This window comes from Euphorbia lathyris, chromosome 4 (assembly GCF_963576675.1).
Source record: "Euphorbia lathyris chromosome 4, ddEupLath1.1, whole genome shotgun sequence".
Taxonomy (NCBI): domain Eukaryota; kingdom Viridiplantae; phylum Streptophyta; class Magnoliopsida; order Malpighiales; family Euphorbiaceae; genus Euphorbia; species Euphorbia lathyris.
Genome location: NC_088913.1, coordinates 4,163,042 through 4,181,242, shown reverse-complemented (window position 1 = coordinate 4,181,242; position 18,201 = coordinate 4,163,042). Strand labels below are relative to the sequence as shown.

The following is an 18,201-nucleotide window of genomic DNA, read 5'->3' as shown; positions in this document are numbered from 1 at the left end:
ACATAAATGTGTTGCCTATTAAAGAAAGGCGGATGCATGATTACGCATCACTCGCAAAACCCTTAGGGTTAAACTCAAAAAACACATAAATGTGTTGCCTATTAAAGAAAGGCGGATGCATGATTACGCATCACTCGCAAAACCCTTAGGGTTAAACTCAAAAAACACATAAATGTGTTGCCTATTAAAGAAAGGCGGATGCATGATTACGCATCACTCGCAAAACCTCATGATTAACCTTATGATTATATTATTTTCGAAAGAAAAATAATAGAGTAAGGCATAAAATTAAGCGAATAAACGAGTACTCAAAAATTGCAAAAAGGGTTTGGCCACCCTAGCGAAAGCAAAAATTACTATGAAGAATTACAAGTATGAAGTCGGCAAAAGGCAAAGATCATACATGAAAATAAAGTGACAATAATCGCACGTATAGGCAGGGCAAAGCGGCAAGTGAAAGAAAATTAATATATACGGGCAGTTTGTTACATACAAAAAGTCCAAATATAAATTAAACTATGCTACGGCTTCCTCTCCTTCACCCCTATTGCTTTCCTCGCCTCCAGCGACTCCCTCATCTCCTCCAGTGGGCGGATCTACTTCAAGCGAATCCTCAACCCTCGAATCAATAACTGCTTTTGAGGGCGGTACCTCTTGCTCAGGCTGATAGATGTCCTGCGGTGCCCCTTCTTCCGCATTCTGGGTAGGGATCTCGCCGATAATGGGAGATTCCCGAAAACTCTTCCAATCTAAGAGGAGTACCTCATCCATATCAGCATCCTCGGCTTCCAGCTTGTCCCACTTCTCAGTTAAATCCTTTTCAGGGATGGGAACCTTGGGGCGATTAAGTACGAGACCCTGATGTCCATGCTCATAAGCGGCATGAATCCGCTCCCCATACCAGTAGATGCGGGCACCGTCTTCAGCCAGAATTTCCTCAGCCCTCTTCTTTTGTGTCTCCTTGGAATCAACTAGATCATCGAGGGCCTTTCGCAGCTCATCGGACTTAGCCTGAAGAGATTTAAGAGCCTCCTCCTTCTCGCTCACAGCTTTCTGAAGGGCGCCTTCTAGGACCTTCACCTTCCCTTGGACATCATCATAAAGCGACTTCTGAGTCGCCAATTCAGTACTAAGACCTTCCAACTCCTTGGCTCGCTCGGCATCCCTTCGGAGAATGCCCTCAGCAAAATTGATAATCTGCATATAAGACGGCTCACGAATAAAAAAAGGCGAATAGAAATAGGCGGTTACAATGGACACAAGATCCTTGAAAGAGAATGACAAGCAACAATATACCTCTACAGAACGCTTCTCGATCCCCTCCACAGCGGTAGGGAGCGGTACTTGTTCGCGTACACGGGAAGCAGAGGGAAGCCGCCCGAGGACATTGCATATGGAAGAGACAATGTCCTTGCAAGAAAAACGAAGCGTCCCCTATGAACAGACCCTAAAGGGCTCTTGTATCAAACTAAAGGGGAGGCATGTGATGACCCGCGAGGCTAACCCGGGTCATACTCATTTCGCAGGCCCAGCCCATACTTAGACCTATGGTCTAAGATCGGATGAGACCCGAATAAAGGAAGCGGGCGCAGCGAGTAACCGCCCCGAATGGGACCCGAATAAGCGGAAACGGGTGAAGCGAGTAACTGCCCCGAATTCCTAAACGGAGCATCAAGACTCCCACTCAGAACCACATTCGTTGCCATGAAAGCCACGAAAGGGACATGGCCTAAAAAGGGAGAACCGCCCTCAGAACGTGGCCCACTAAGGAGTAACCGCCCTCGGCGGTTACCTAAAAAACACCTATAAAAGGCCTTAAGAACGAAGGAAAAAGGTACGTTCACATTTTTTCCCACAAAGCTATTGCTAAATTATAGACTCATTTTTACAAAAACTGACTTGATCGTCGGAGAGTTTTCCCGGAGATCCTGTCTCCGGTTTTGTTTTGCAGGTAACTCCGGCAAAGAATATCAAAGCGGATCCAGCAAGTTATCACATGCGAATGTAAATGTGCAGGGGAAGAGGTGATTTTACTTCGCATAACGATTTTTTCGCGAAGTCTGCGAGGTCTGAAATGTGACTATCTACGTCGCATAACGATTTTTTCGCGAAGTCTGCGAGGTCTGAAACGTAAGGATCTATTCGCAGACTTCGCAAACTAATAGATTCGCGAGGTAGATCCATACGTTTCAGACTCTTTCTCTTCGCAGAACGTCGCAAAATCATCAATACACGAAGTAGATCATCACTTTCCAGGCTCGTTCTCTTCGCAAAGCTTAGCGAAACCATCGATTGCGAAGTGAATTCATGATAAAACGCAGAAAAAAAAACAGATACTTACATTTTTCGCCCCTTTCACCCCCAAAAGCGACAATAACAATATGATAACATGGGAAGAACGAAGGAAATAACGTAGAAAAACCATTTCTTTGATGGTAACAAGAAGAAAGAAACCAAGCAACGAACATGAAGATGAAAAACCATGGCTTCGTTTTCTAGGGTTCGGAAGTTGCAGAATCAAGAGATGAAAAGAGGAAAATGAGAAATTCATTGTGATTTTGATGAAATGGTGCAGATTTCGTGCAATTTAAAGGAAGAAAGGAAGATCAAAAGTCTTGAAATCATTAATGCAGGAGCAACTTTTCGCATAACCAAGGAGATAGGGGGGAGCGGTGATTCGCGGAGATAGGGGGGAAGTAGGAAGGTTGGGGGTATTTTTGGAAAGTCACACAAAATGAGTCTAGATATGTAATAGGTTGAGTAAATGGGTTAAATATGTAAATGACCTTCCCATTTGACCTAGTTTTGTAATTTTCCCGATATGTAAACGGTCTCTCTTAGTTGGGTTAGATTTGTAATTAGCCCTAAAAAAATACCTAAATAACCTCAACCTAAAAAGTTGAACAATTAAAGTTGCTTAAAATATCATTTAATTCTTGATTTTTTTTATTTCGAGGTCATTATCATCCAAATTATGATAAAATGAATCCAAATGCAAATCTGAATAATACGACCACTGAACTTTAGGGTAAATTACACCTTTTAAACATTATGGCCACTGAACTTCAAATCTTAATAGTACGACCACCGAGCTTTACACTTTTTAATACAGGTGGCCACTCAATGCCTCAAAACGACCGTTGACGGCCTCAAAATGAAAAATTCGAAGAGTTAATGATATTATAAGGAACTTTAATTCTTGGAAATTTTCGTTTTGAAGTCATTTAAATGTTGTTAGGTTAGAAAAGAGAGAGTAAATTTTTAAAGAGAGATGAAGCTCCAAAAATGTGATTTTGAAAAATATAAAATGTGGTTTCATGATAAATGTCGTTCTAAACAACTTTAATTCTTGAATATTTTCATTTTGAGGTCGTTACCGGTCATTTTGAGGAGTTAGTTAAAGTTGAGTGGCTGTCCGTGTTAAAAAGTGTAAAGTTCAGTGCCATACCATTAAAAATTAAAGTTTAGTGTTCACAATGTTAAAATGTATAAAGTTCAGTGGCTATATGTGTAATTTACCCATCCTTATGATTAACAATGACAATTACCGTTAAGATAATTGAAATTACAGTTAATCATTGTACGATTAAAACGTGAGAATTGCAATTTAAAATACAATAAAATATAAAATATTAACAAGAAAAAGAAAGAAAGTTGAACACGAAAACCTCAATCCTTTTATTTTCTTTAAAAATTTCTCTCGCAAAAATCCCCAATTTGTTTCTCTGTTTCTTGATGGAGGAATTTCAATCTTCCATCTCGAGCAGCAGAACTCTACCTCCAAATTTTCCTCTCTGCAAACCCTAATTATTCCCTTCATCTCTCAGTCTCCGTCGACAAAATTCAGTCTATATTCATTTCAGTTCTCGGCGGGAAGAAGACACAATAAAGATGTTTTCATGGAATTTGGCCAAATCGGCGGAGGCCATGTTCTCCCGCTGGTCGGTGAAGCGGCTATTCCAGTTTCTTTTGAAGAAGAAGTTAGGACAGTTTATATTAGGCGATATTGATCTTGATCAGCTTGATGTTCAGCTTAGCCATGGCAAAATCCAGCTTAATGATCTTGCACTTAATGTTGATTATATTAATGACAAGGTACTTTCCTTCATTTCACCTCTGTTTTCCATTCTTTGTGTTTATCTGGTTGGTTGCATGACCTAGTTGTTAAGCTGCGGAGTCTACAATAGAAGTTGTATTCGTACTGGGAGACTCAATTCAGAGCATAGGCTGGTAGTTGTAGTATGCACTATTGGGAAGAACACTGGCTTCAGAATATTTGTGTCAGTTCAGAAACTTTTAATCGGCTTATCTTTTTTAGTTCTTAAATAGGGTATAAATTACTTTTCTGTGTATCTAGCTTTTGGAAATTGGCCTTAGAGAATGCACTTTTAGGGATTAAAATAGTCCTCTCATAGGTGCTCTTTGTTTGTGTGTTTGTTTGTTGCCTAGGTTGGTGCTGCAACGCCAGTCATGATAAAAGAAGGATCAATTGGTTCTTTATCAGTTAAAATGCCTTGGAAGGATAAAGGTTTTCAGATTGAGGTGGATGAGCTTGAAATTGTTGTCACTTTTACTTCATTTCCAAGAAATAAATCATCTTCAGTAGACGAGAAAAACAGAACCAGTGAAGATAGTAGTACTCTTCATAAGCAAAGCGAGGAAGCAAAGGACGGGCATGATATGATGGATAGTGGTGCAAAATCTAGTTCCGCTGATGTTCATGAGGGCGTGAAGACAATTGCGAAGATGGTCAAATGGTTTCTGACAAGCTTCAATGTGAAAGTTAAAAAATTAATAGTTGCATTTGAACCAGGTTCAAGGGTTGATGAGAAGGTTGGACATCAGAAGATCTTGGTTCTTCGAATATCTGAAATAGAATGTGGAACTTGTGTTTCTGATGATCCTCAAAACTCTGATGCTAGAGCCGAGAGCATTCTTGGAATAAGTCAGCTAACAAACTTTATAACGTTTAGAGGAGCAGTGCTGGAACTTCTTAAAATGGATGATGGTAGCAATGAAACTTGCGCTGGAGGTTTAACACATTCAAGTATTGGTGAGTTGCGCTCAGGGCACTGTTCATCAAATGCTACTCCAATTTTTACTGGGAGTAAAGATGGATTTTCAGGGAATTTAAAGTTAAGCATCCCATGGAAGAACGGTTTCTTAGACATCCGGAAGGTGGATGCAAATGTTTCTATTGATCCTGTGGAGTTGAAATTGCAGCCCCATACAATTAAATGGGTTTTACTTTTATGGGAAACTTATAAAACTTTGGATGATGAGATACATAAAAAATCAGCAGACTCTGTTGACTTAAACTTGGCGTCTCATCTCCACTCATCAACTTTAGCTCCTTCTATGGTTACTGCTGATGAGACAATCCCCATGGATGGCAGTTTTTCCTCTGCTTTTTCTTCTTTGACCTTGCAAGAATCACGAAGTGAAGCCATGCTACCTGGACCACATCTTATACCTGATTGGGTTCCCAATTCTGTCAGAAAAAATGACAGCCAAGATGAACTTGATCTTGGAGCAAGGTTAGTATCTTTTATGCTAATCAATTTTGTAGACATAATTTAAATTTCGTGGCAAAAAGTGTAATCAAAAGAAATTGTCAAGATGGCTCTAATCAATGTACAACAAGAACCTAGTGAAACGTTCATATCAGTATTTTTGAAACCTGAACATGATAATTAAGTGAATATAAGGACACAATACACATATATTCTTGTGCGTAAAATAGTGGACTATCATGTTTTGAATTGGAAATAGGTTTGGAAACAATAAAATTTCCCTTCTGCACTTGGAAAGTAAGCTTAAGCGACGGGATACATAAAACTGAATGGTGCCATGTTGTGCAACTATTTAAGGAAACAGCTTATGCTGTGGGCAATAGCCATTTGCAGTGTGATTTAAATCCTAATAGGATACTATAAACTACAACGATATTTGAAAATACCTTTATATAACATGGAAACTATTCTAAAACCATGATTGGGGATTTAAGATCTTGTCATTTTGCAATTACAGTATCAAATTACAACAACAACAACAACAACAACAACAAAGCCTTAGTCCCGAAATGATTCGGGGTCGGCTAACATGAACCATCATATAAAACCGTGAACCATCATCAAATTAATATCAATTAAATTGATCTCATTTTTGTCCACCCTGATTGGAAGACAAAGAAATGGATATCGAATATAATGCAATCAGATGTGCTATCTACTTTCCTTTTCTTTGGGCCCCATTTTGTATTTTCTCTTTTTCAAAACTCTAATTTTGGAAAAGATACAAAATTAAATCCTAATAAGTAGCAAGCCATGTACCATTATTATTGCACGTTCCATTTAATTTACTGTGAAAGGTTTTTGGTACTTCTAGAATCAATATTTCTATTAACTGTTATGTTATGTTTGATTAAGTGTTAAATGTTTAGTGCTTTTAGGCTATATATATATATAAATTGAATTTGAATGTCCAAGCTTTCTTAGTATGCAATCCTGCATCATATTTTCATGTGCTCTTCAAGTAATGCTGGTTTATTGGTGTTGTACTGTTGGCTATTTGCAGTGTGGACCAGTTTTTTGAATGTTTTGATGGAATACGAAGTTCACAGTTGGCCTTGGGAAGCAGTGGAATGTTGAAGTGGACGTGTTCTGTTTTCAGTGCATTAACTGCGGCGTCCAACCTTGCTTCTGGATCTTTGCATATTCCTTCTGGTAGTAGCACTTCTTACCTTGTCATCTATAAATTATGTGTCGGTTTGAGTATTTACATCTTAATTCTGTATCTAGCATGCTTAATTTTTTTATTTAATACTATAGCTTCCCTTCTTTCTTTGATGCTAATCTATCATTTACTATGTGGTTTGGTTCTTTGGAACATTGCCAATTTAAGCAACTTGAGCAAACTAGGATTTTATGTGTCTTCATGATACAATAATAAATAATGGGCAAGTTCTGGTATTGTGCTGGTCAGTAATGTTTAGTCAAAGAGGTGGTTTTTAATGTCAGGATTCCTTTTAAGTAAAACTAGTTAAAAAGGAAAGAGATGGAAATCACTTTTGCAAAAGGTTTGTAAAATCTTACTGTTAAAATAATTTAAAGAAGACACTGGCGTATGGGGCAAGCCTACAAGTTATGAATCCTGAATTGTGTAGTTCTACCATGTTAAGAGCTATAACATGGTGCAATGAACTTCAAGAATCTTCCCAGACTGTGATTGTGCTTCATCTCAATGGTCTTTGCAAATCTTAATCATCACCTTAGTGCACGTAGTTACACATTCTTGATCTGTAAAAGGTGCCTTTTATTTGATAATTTTTTATGGGAGACCAGAGCCCTGTGGATCATGTCGAGGTTATAGCTTTTCTGACTGTGTTATTTGAATGATGCATGAACTTGAGATTCAGGAGATATACATAGGCCATAGCTCATGCAAGATATATTCATATTATGTTTTCTGCTGATAAGGTTGCAAAATTTTCTGCTGGTACTTCTTTCAGATGTTTGATTTTGACACTGTCAAATTTCTCTTTTAAATTGCAGAACAACAGCATGTTCAGACTAACCTTAAAGCAACTCTTGCTGGAATTTCTATCATCTTATCATTCCAAGATGAAGAACAAGAGTATTGGTTCGATCCAAAGAGTAAAGTGAGGAGTTGTTCAGATGTTCATTATGTGGTCGCAGAATGCAACAGCATTTTTCTTTCTTTGCAGGTAATGTTTCCCTTGAATAAGTTAAAAGTAAATTGATTTTACGTACTCTAGTTATGCTTTGTTTTTATTTGCTTTAGGTGACATTCCTTTCACTAACTAGAAACATTTGATAAGGTTAACAGGTGTGTCTTCAGAAAATGAGGTTTGAAGGAGAAGTGAAGCACATTGAGGTTGCTGATTACTCATTCATGGTGAATGATGTCATGAACCTTTGCCCGGGCAGTGGTAGTAGAGGTAGCACCTGTCAAACTCTTTCAATTCAACATCTGCAAGATGAAGTTCAAGGTGCTCTTCCTCCATTTGCCTCATTTGTTGAAGATCCTTATTCAGATAAATTAAATGCACAAAATGCTTCAGATGCTTTCTTCAGAAACATGACAAAAATGAAATTACTCAGTACCTCTGGTGTTACTCGTTGCGAATTTGCTATAAATTCTGATTCCATAAATTTAAAGGGTGCAAAATCATTTTCTTTGCAATTGCCTCATTTCATATTTTGGGTGAACCTGTGGTCAATAAATACATTATTGGATCTTCTGAAGGACATGGGAAAATATGTTGAAATGAATAGTGAGAGGGGTGAGCTTTCGCCTGTCAATCAAAAGCATGGATTATCTGCTGGAGACTTGAAAAAGGGTTCATCATCAACAGCAAATTTGAAGGGTTGTATATTGATTCCTAGTGCAAGGATGATAATGTGTTTTTCTGTTGGAACTGACAAAGACACTGGGAACTGTTTTTCTTGGAATCAATTTATTGCCATTGATCTTTCCTCACAATCAACACTGGAAAAGGGAAAATTCCAAAACAGCGGATCATTATCAGATGTTAATTGTGGGAGAAGGTATACTTCGAAGGCGACATGCTCCTTGCATTTAAATACCGGTGACCTAAAGGCTTACTTGGTCAATCAAACATGTAAAAGTGATGCTGAAATTAACTCCTGCGGTTTGCGAATTCAGAAGTTTTTTGCGGAGCAGATTTTATCTGTCAGCAGCAGGGCTGATTATCCTTCTAGTGTTAGTTTGCTTTGGCAGGAGGGTTCTGTAACTGGTCCATGGATATTTGAAAGAGCCAAATCCTTAGCCACCTCAGAGGAATCTAGGAGCAAGAAAAAATCTTGTGTGAAAGGTTATGAATTTGCATCTGTGACTTCTGTGAAAGATATGGGAATGAGAACTTCTCAAATTCGAGAAGAGATGATTTTGAGCTCTGTGTTTTGCTTGCATATTCGTCTATTTTCTGTCACCCTTGATCTTTGCAGTACTCAGTATCATAATTTACTTAATCTTTTAGAGCAGACGATGAATGGATTATCTGGAGCAGCTGGCAGCACAGCTAATGTTGATGATGCGTTTTCTGTTTCTCAGACATCAATTCTTATGGAATGTGAATCTGTAGAAATTTTAATCAGGCCAGATATGAAGGAGGATATAAAAAGTTCGTTGCAGTATGAACTTCCTGGATCTTGGAATTGTATGAAATTGAAAGTTCAGAAACTGGATATGTTGACTGTCTCAAACATTGGAGGTATTGGGGGTGCCAATTTCTTTTGGCTAGCCCATGGGCAAGGTAAGTTATGGGGTTCCATCACTGGGGCTCCAGGTAAGGAGTTTCTTCTGATTTCTTGTAGCAACTCTACAAGGAAACGTGGTGATGGGGGAGGTTCCAATGTGTTATCTTCTAGGTTCGCAGGCTCTGACATTGTACACTTATCAGATCCAAAGAATTTACATGAATATATGTGTATTACTATCAGATGCGGCACAATTGTGGCTCCTGGTGGTCGGTTGGATTGGTTGGATGCAATATCTTCCTTTTTCAGCCGGTCATCTCATGAAGTTAAGAAAGTAGATGATGATAAATTGCCAAAGGGGGATCTAAAAGGTGCACCTTGTGGAAGTACTTTTATTCTCAAGTTGGTTGATATTGGTTTAAGTTACGAGCCCCATTTGAAGAATTCTATGCTGAAGGACGTTAATCCTGAATCTAGTTCCTCATCTTTTAAAGACGAAGCAGGAGAGCCATATGTTTATTGTCTTTTAGCTGCTTCTTCCTTGACTTTTTTGAACACTACAGAAGAATCTGCTGATAGTTACAAAATTAGCGTGCAAGATATAGGTTTCCTTCTTTGTGCTGCATCTGAGAATCTTGGCGGCACTTATAGTGCAGAATATCTTCATAAGATGGGTTATGTTAAAGTTGCTAGGGAGGCACTTCTTGAAGCAATTTTGAGAACTAACTGTAAGAATGGTCTTTCCTGGGAACTAGAATGTTCTGAATCGCACATCTATTTGGAAACCTGCCACGACACTACTTCTGGTTTGATGCGTCTGGGTGCTCAGCTCCAGCAGCTTTTTGCTCCTGATTTGGAGGAATCAATTGTTCACTTGCAGACCCGGTGGAAGAATGTTCATCAGGCCCAACAGGGTAATGAGTTAAATGGTGAAGGCGGGTTATATAGTTCGTCTTCAATTTCTGAGAAGCATGCCTCTATCATCAATTCGAGTGATAAACATGGGATTGTTGGTCTGATGGATGAAATATGTGAAGATGCATTTTGTTTGGATGGGAGTCCAGACCGCCAATTCGACTCTGATGAATCACGAGCTAGTGTTTCTTTTGAAGAAAGCCTTCTTGGAGAGGTTTATGGTCTGAATATTGGAACTCCTGTCTCTGATGATTTATCACACGATATATCAGTGCCGCTAATAGGTTTAGAAAGTAGTCAAACCTCATATTTACAGAGCGGTACATTGCCAGAACTTATAGAAGGCTATTGCTTATCCGAGTTACGGCCACTGTCAGAGTTGTCTATGGGTAGGCAATCAGTTCCTCAGAATCTCAAATTCCAGTCTAAGATTTTTGGGGATGGAGATCTTGGTAGAGGAAATAGTGGATGGTACAAGGATGCCTCAGTAAGCATTGTTGAAAATCACATTCCTGAATCAAGTGGGGGAGCCAGCTTAAATCAGATTTTGGAAGATGAGCTTCCATCATTTGATGGTTTAGGACCTGATGATTTGGGGAAGCCCACAGGACGTGCACTTCTTAAGAACATAAACGTGACCTGGAGAATGTTTGCTGGTTCTGACTGGCATGCACAGGGGAAGAACAAAGAACCATCTAGAGGTATCCATGGAAGGGATACAACTGCTTATCTAGAGCTTGTATTATCTGGGATACAATTTCAGTACAACTTTTTCCCAGTTGATGGAGTTTGTGCTTCTAAGCTTTCTTTTTCTGTTAAGGATTTTTACCTATATGACAGGAGCAAATCCGCACCTTGGAAACGGGTAATATAGAATTATGTTCCTTTCTAATCAATTAAGTGCCATTCTTTTTATCTTGTGTGCATAATTTTTGACAAATTTATCCCTTTTAAAATGAAAGGTACTAGGATATTATTGTTCAAAAGATCACCCTAGGGAATCTTCTTCTAAAGCACTTAAGCTGGAGTTGGAAACTGTCAGACCAAATCCTGTAACCCCTCTTGAGGAGTACAGGTATGCTTGCTGTTTTATTCTAGTTTTGTAATTATTGAAATGAATCAGAAGGTAATATGCTCCCGACACTTTACTTGGCTGAAGCAATGATGTAGGAGCACCTTTCCCATATGAAATTCTGAAACAACTGTGCACCATTGTAAATTTCCTTCATGCCAGAATCCACTTATTAAATTTTGGTTTGCAATTTATGCCGTATTGGTGTGTGTGTTTGTTTTCTTGATAAGAGTTATAAGAATCTAATTGATTCTCGGTTTATGTCAGTTTGGGAGGGGAATACAATTGCTTACATCATTTTATTTTCCTCTTAATTTTTTGGTGTTTGGATTTTGGTAATGATTCTTTAAAGCCTAAAGAACCAATTATATTATTTTTTTAAATCTAAGCATACTTGGGAATTCTTTGAGGTTCAATTGGCAAAAAGATATTCCAGTCGTTTTGTTTCAAAATTCACAATTAGTTAATTGCATTAGCGCATGACAGAAGACTGAAAGTATCGCTATGTGCTATCCCTTCCATTTTTTGCATCATATCTTATTGCTTTTAGACTTTATAACTAGGCAAACCAGGTGTTCACATTTGTGTCGTTTCTCTTTCAGGTTGCGTGTAGCTTTACTACCTATGCTATTGCAACTTCATCAGAGTCAACTTGATTTCCTCATCAGCTTTTTTGGGACGAAAAGCTTGTCAACTGACCAGTCGTCAGATCACAATCAAAATTCATATGGTGCAAAATCATCTCTGGTGAATAATCTTGCAGGAGAAAACATTGCAGATGAGGCATTGCTTCCCTATTTTCAGGCAAGTGCATTAGTGTCTTTCGTTAAACCAAGCGGGATGATATTGATCTTTTTTGTTAGTATAATCTGTTGAGCCATAATGGTTACCTTTGCTTTTGTTCCTGTGTATTATTAACTTATAGGTTTTGGTTTTTGTTAGTTCTCTTTACTGATTGTATTTCTCATATTAGATGTTCGATGTGTCGCCTATTGTTATTCGGATTGACTACAGTCCACGCCATGTTGATCTAGCAGCATTGGGAGGGGGGAAGTATGTGGAACTGGTAAATGTTGTCCCCTGGAAGGTGCGCATCAATTAATTGCCTTGAACTCTAAAAGTTGTATTATGTGCTGCTAAAATTGTGGTCCTAAAGAAGTGATATTTATTAGCAAAAGAAACTATTCTGCAAGCAAGTTATAGTTACCAAGTTATTATTTTGGCTCTTCCGATAAAACTGAAATAGCACCAGTTCTTTCTTAAGTGCCTATGGCATATTTATTGACATGGTCAGAAACATCAGGCCTTATGCTTAATCTATCCTGTGGTGCTATTTGGAAATAGTCGAAGAACTTTGTTGGTGAAACGTGGAAGTGTTATCATAACAATTTGCTTGTTACATTGTACTGAACATTAATGACTTTCGCTATGGAGACTTCAATATCCTACTTTTTGGCTTCTTGAATCCTTTCTTGGCATAGAGAAGTGATGTTTTAAATGTGAGTGGGTTTTTCAGATCTCAAATTAGCAAATTTTGGTGCAGGGGGTGGAGCTGCAGCTCAAACATGTTCATGCTGTTGGCGTGTATGGCTGGGGCACTGTGTGTGAGACAATTGTGGGGGAGTGGTTAGAGGATATTTCTCAAAATCAGGTTTTGTTTACACCCATTACTTATGTTGATTGAGAATTTCAGAATTTGAATCCTCCTTGAAATCTTTGTTGATATTTGTTTCTTCTTTATCATATGCAGATACATAAAGTGTTGCAAGGGCTTCCTACCATTCGATCCTTGGTTGCAGTTGGTTCTAGTGCTGCAAAGCTCATTTCTTTGCCAGTTGAGAGCTACAGGAAGGATCAGAGAGTACTGAGAGGAATGCAGAGAGGTGAATCATTCTATTTTTATGATCTGTGTGTTGAGAAGTTCATTACTGGCATCATGGTTGAATTCTTAACTTCAGAATCTTAAAGCGTAGACTACACGTTTCCATAACTTTTACAGTATAGGTTTGTAGACTGCCAATGAATTTTCAATTCTTGGTCATAAATATTATACAGATGGACATTTATTATTTATTGGAAAGATAATTTGGTTTTTATCCATCTTTCTATTTGCTATTAGAAATAACCTGTTTGAAAATGTTCAGGCCTCGGTGCTTTTTTGAAGAAATAGTTTATATGTCATTCTTGCATATGAAGTATCCATGGTGTTTATTAATGCTGGAGATTTATTCATTATATTTAATTTATAGCTATCCATGGATTGACATTTTGTAATACTTTAGAGTACTTCGATTAATGATGCCAAGAATACCAGAAGTATTCTCATTTATAAATTCTTCGTACTCAGACAAGTATTTTAGCTCATTATTTGTCCTTGTATTGCATGGATAGGATGAATTGTCGTTTCTTCATATCCTTGTGCTTCAATCATGTCTAACTTGTTTATTGTGCAAATAAAATTTCAACAATGATATTTTTATGTATCATCCTTCACATTACTGGTCATTTTTTGCAGAATGGTTGGTTAGTATATAATGATAATCATTGCTGATGATATAACCAGCTATTCTTCGTTTCAGGTACAATTGCGTTTCTCAGAAGTATATCACTTGAAGCTGTTGGACTTGGGGTGCATTTGGCAGCAGGAGCTCATGATATTTTGGTCCAAGCAGAATGTATTCTTACTAGGATTCCTCGTCCAGTAACACGGCCTGCAAAAGGCAATACAAAACGGAATGTAAGGTGTAATCAACCAAAAAACGCCCAACAAGGAATTCAACAGGTGAGAATTACAATATACTGTGTATGCATGAATTACTTCAATAAACCACAAAATAAGTAGTGTATCTTCTGCATTCTTAACTGTGTTTAATTCCACAATTGCCAGAACCACTTTGAACTTGCTAAAAGGACTGCATGTTCGTTACAGGATAGAAAGAAATAAAGCCTTGTATCACTTTGTTAAATTGAAAATGTTCTCAGGATACCACTTTGCCTGTGGCTACCCGAGTATTTGATCCTAGATATTTTTTTCTTCTTAATTTTAAGGCGTACGAGAGCCTTAGTGATGGCCTCGGAAAGTCTGCTTCTGCGTTAGTTCAGACACCACTAAAAGAATATCAACGTGGAGCTAGTGCAGGATCTGCCTTAGCAACTGCAGTGCGGAGCGTTCCTGCTGCTGCTATAGCTCCAGTTTCTGCTTGTGCTAGTGCAGCACATTATGCTCTTCTTGGTCTTAGAAACAGGTCAGTTTTATTTTAGGTGCACTTGGTCGTTCTCTCGTTCCAATTAGATGTAATCCTTTCAGAGATTATATGTTTATGGTATGGATGCTTGCAGCCTTGATCCTGAGCTCAAGAAAGAGTCCATGGACAAGTATTTGGGTCCCACTCCGCCACGTGATTCGAGTTGATTTTGTATGCACGGGAGCACCTTAACACGTCAAACACGGATGTTGTTCTTGCTATCCTCCCCAGACTTCCTGCAGCCAACGTGACATGTGAGTTGATCTCGACAACACTTGTTGTCTCGTGTAACTTATAAGATAAATTGATATACATCTTGGTTGTGATAAGAAAAAAAGCATATTGTTTTTAAATCTGGTAAGTGTGATGAGATCAACTTTTGCACTGTAGTGAGAATTTGAGACAAAATAATTAGGGCTATAAATGAGCCAGAGCTGCTCGATGTGTGGCTCGATTTATAGACGAGCCGAGCTTGAGCACCGCGAAATTCGGTTTGAAAGCGCTCGAATAGGCTCGGTCATAGGTTTATGAATAAGCTAATGAACAAGCTCGATTATAATGTTCATGACATGCTCGTGAGCAGCTCACGAACAAGATGTTGAGCTCGAGCTCGTCAGAGCCGAGCATGAGCAGACCTAAGCTCGGTTTGGCTCGGCTCGATTACAGCCCTAAAAATAATTACGGTACGAAACTCAACCCAAGAATGTGCATATACAACTTGCACTTCTGGGTTCAAAATGACGATATGAAAATGTGAATGTTGGTAGCTGAATACATTTTTTGGTAAGCCTACCAACATTCACAATGGATGCAAACTATCAAGACAATAATATCGCCATCATTATTCACGATAGTAGGGTAAGAACTCTTACAAGATTTTGCAAGTATTCGAATACTTGATTTACTGAAGTATTGGTATTGATACACCAACTGTGTAGCCGCAAGTTCTGACACATTAAGCTGTTGCTTAGGAATACGACTATCAGTTTCTTATATGATAACACGATTTACAGAGACAACCCACTTGACACGACATATTTGACATGATTATCATTTTTGTTTCTATTTATATTTTATATATAAATGCAGAATACATAGATCACATAACACGTTTCGACACAATAACCCGTTTTAACACTCCTATTAAGAACAACTTCTGGCTCTAATAATCGTTTTTGTTGCTTTTGTTGTAGGTGTACACTCCGTAAAACAGTCGAACCCATTCTTTTTACGCAACTTCGTACATATATATATATGTACATATATATAATGTATATAGATGGGTGGTTATGAGATTTTAGTGATAGATTGGGAGATAATTGTAAATTTGTAGATATCTAGATTGGTTTTCTAGGTTTAATTCTTTTATTAACCCTTAATAACAATGTTATGTTGTACATAATTTTATACCTCAAGAAATAGAGCAAGTTTTGGTCATTTTCATTGTAAACTATACTTTGTGAATGGATTAAATTTGTGATGCTTGATCAGTTTCATAATGTCTTTACAAGTAAATATTTTTCGTGGTAGGGCTGTAGTCGAGCCGAGCCAAGTCGAGTTTTGGCTTGCTCAAGCTTGGCTCGCTATAAAATTAACGAGCTTGAGCTGAGCTTCGAGCCTAAAATCCTTTTTGAACTTTGTTCATTAAGAAAATTATCTAACCATGAATTGTTTGTGAGTAAATCGTTAATTATATTTATGAAGTTTGTTCGCAAATAGCTCTTTAATTGTGTACATAAACAAGCTCATAAGTAAAGTCCGTGAATACTTACAAATAGTTTGTCTATTTCTCATTTATTATGTTTGTGAACAAACTCATCTAGTAGTAAATGAAATAATATTAAGTTTGTACATTTGTGAACTAATACAAAACTATATAGTTTTCTACAAAATTAAAATTTGTTTATCAATATTCTAATCGAGTCTGTTCGCGAGTTTTTAAGCCAAGCTTGGGTCTGCTCAAGCTTGGTTCGTAGCCTGTTCGTGAGCTTTCGAGCTGAGTTTTGACCTGTTCAAGCTCGGAGCCAGTAAATCGTGGTCACGAGCTCGTTTACAAATCGAGCCGAGTCAAGCCGAGTTTTTATCAAACTGACTGTCGAGCTGCTTATGAGCGGATCGGCTCATTTACAGTCCTAGATGCAGAGCTGTCAATTCTTGATACAATAACACGATTCACAGAGATTAATCATTTGATGTCTGTTTGACACGACTAGAATATACCAATCCGTTTTGGCAGAGATTATGGGCAATGCATCATAGTCATAAAATCACGTTTTTCGTATACTGACCTGTTAATGGACCTGGGTATCTGTCTGCCAAGGTTTGCGTCCCCTTGACTGGGCTTGAACAAGGAAAACAAAAGGATGGATATATTTTCGTTTATATACTAGTAATCGGATTGACAAATTAATATTCTATGAAGGTGATAAGTTACTTGGCTGTTTTACGAGGCAGAGGCAGTGTGAAATAATTTCTCGTGCATATTGGTATTAGGTCCAGTTCGGTCCAGATTCGTTAAAACTCATCTATCTTAGGAGGATTTGAGATTTATAAAACTAGTATGGCCGGATCGTTTTATAAGTATTAATTAATTTTACATATTTATATATTAAATATTATTAAAAACTATATATTCTTTTTTTTAAGTGGACTTATTCTTTTTTAGTTTTTTAGTTTTGATTATTGTTTTATCAAAAAAACATCTGGTAATAGCTGCTTTGAAAGAAAAATAAACTAAATTTACTTGCTACTATCAACAATAAATAATAAAGGTTTAATACATAATTTGTCTCCTGAACTTATTTAAAAAGCTTGATTGGATCCCTGATCTCTGAACTTTTAAAGTGTTCGGATAGCCTTTTAAACTTGCATAAAATGTAATCAATTAATCATTTGGTTGTAAAAAAATAAATTAAGTGCGGAAAATATGCTGTACATATCTTAGAATGTTATTACACAATTTACAAAATAGATTAAAACATATTTAAAAAGAAGTTCTTATAAGAATAAAAAATTTTCTTCTCTAAATTTAGAATTGCATACAAGATGCGTGCATCATATCTTCTGTATTTAATTTACTTTTTTACAACCGATTGATTAATTGATTACATTTTACGTAAATTCAGGAGGCTAACCGAACATTTTATGCAAGTTCAAACATTTAGAAAATTCATGGGACCAATAAAGCTTTTTGGACAATTTTAGGGGCAAATGATATATTAAGCCAATAATAAACAATAGAAACAACAATGGCTGAATTAAATAGAACTCAAACATCAAATGTAAAATATTTGATAAAACAAAGTTATTTAGTTATAGTAGTTAGCTTATTATCTCTAATTGCAAATATTTATACATAACTGAACAGCTAAATATCACCCTCTCCAAGGTGATGATGAGTTAGAAAATAAGTGATTTTTAACTCTCTTTTACATCTTCAAAAATAAATCCCTCACTTCGGGTTAAATGCGCCGTTGGTATTGAACTTATATAGTTGTTTCAAAATGGTCACCCAACTTCAATTTGTTTCAATAAAATTACTCAATTTTGAATTTTGTCTCAATTAAGTTACTCCGACGATCTCAGTGATTAAAATAGATTGGAACGATGACACAAGTGACACATCAATATGAGTCAACTTAGATATATGGTCAAAACGACACATGGCATCCATTTATGTGTTACCTGACAGCCACGTGCCGGTATTTTTATGGAAAAAAAACAAAAT

The 18,201-nt window shown here is 37.3% G+C and overlaps 1 protein-coding gene across 3 annotated transcripts; it reads left to right on the top strand.

Annotated features, from left to right (window-relative positions):
• The first annotated feature begins 3,655 nt into the window (after window positions 1–3,655).
• On the top strand, window positions 3,656–15,967 carry LOC136226409 (autophagy-related protein 2). 3 transcript variants are annotated; one of them, XM_066014873.1, is made up of 14 exons: window positions 3,658–4,095; window positions 4,450–5,537; window positions 6,577–6,725; window positions 7,554–7,726; window positions 7,849–11,022; window positions 11,120–11,232; window positions 11,832–12,033; window positions 12,203–12,316; window positions 12,773–12,880; window positions 12,980–13,112; window positions 13,809–14,011; window positions 14,278–14,474; window positions 14,569–14,728; window positions 15,668–15,967. In XM_066014873.1, the coding sequence occupies exons 1-13, from the start codon at window positions 3,892–3,894 to the stop codon at window positions 14,639–14,641; spliced, it is 5,931 nt and encodes a 1,976-aa protein (XP_065870945.1). In that variant the 5' UTR covers window positions 3,658–3,891; the 3' UTR covers window positions 14,642–14,728; window positions 15,668–15,967. The 3 variants fall into 3 exon arrangements, with proteins under 3 accessions (XP_065870947.1, XP_065870946.1, XP_065870945.1); XM_066014875.1 differs by lacking the exon at window positions 15,668–15,967 and having other exon boundaries at window positions 3,656–4,095; window positions 14,369–14,474; window positions 14,569–14,725; XM_066014874.1 differs by lacking the exons at window positions 14,278–14,474; window positions 14,569–14,728; window positions 15,668–15,967 and adding an exon at window positions 14,117–14,268 and having other exon boundaries at window positions 3,656–4,095.
• The last annotated feature ends 2,234 nt before the right edge of the window (window positions 15,968–18,201 follow it).

Excerpts from the sequence above, each read along its gene's own strand:
- LOC136226409 (XM_066014873.1), top strand. The coding sequence starts at position 3,892 with ATGTTTTCATGGAATTTGGCCAAATCGGCGGAGGCCATGTTCTCCCGC. Across the intron at positions 11,023-11,119 it reads AATCCGCACCTTGGAAACGG|GTACTAGGATATTATTGTTC; the intron begins GTAATATAGAAT and ends TTAAAATGAAAG. Across the intron at positions 13,113-13,808 it reads ACTGAGAGGAATGCAGAGAG|GTACAATTGCGTTTCTCAGA; the intron begins GTGAATCATTCT and ends TCTTCGTTTCAG.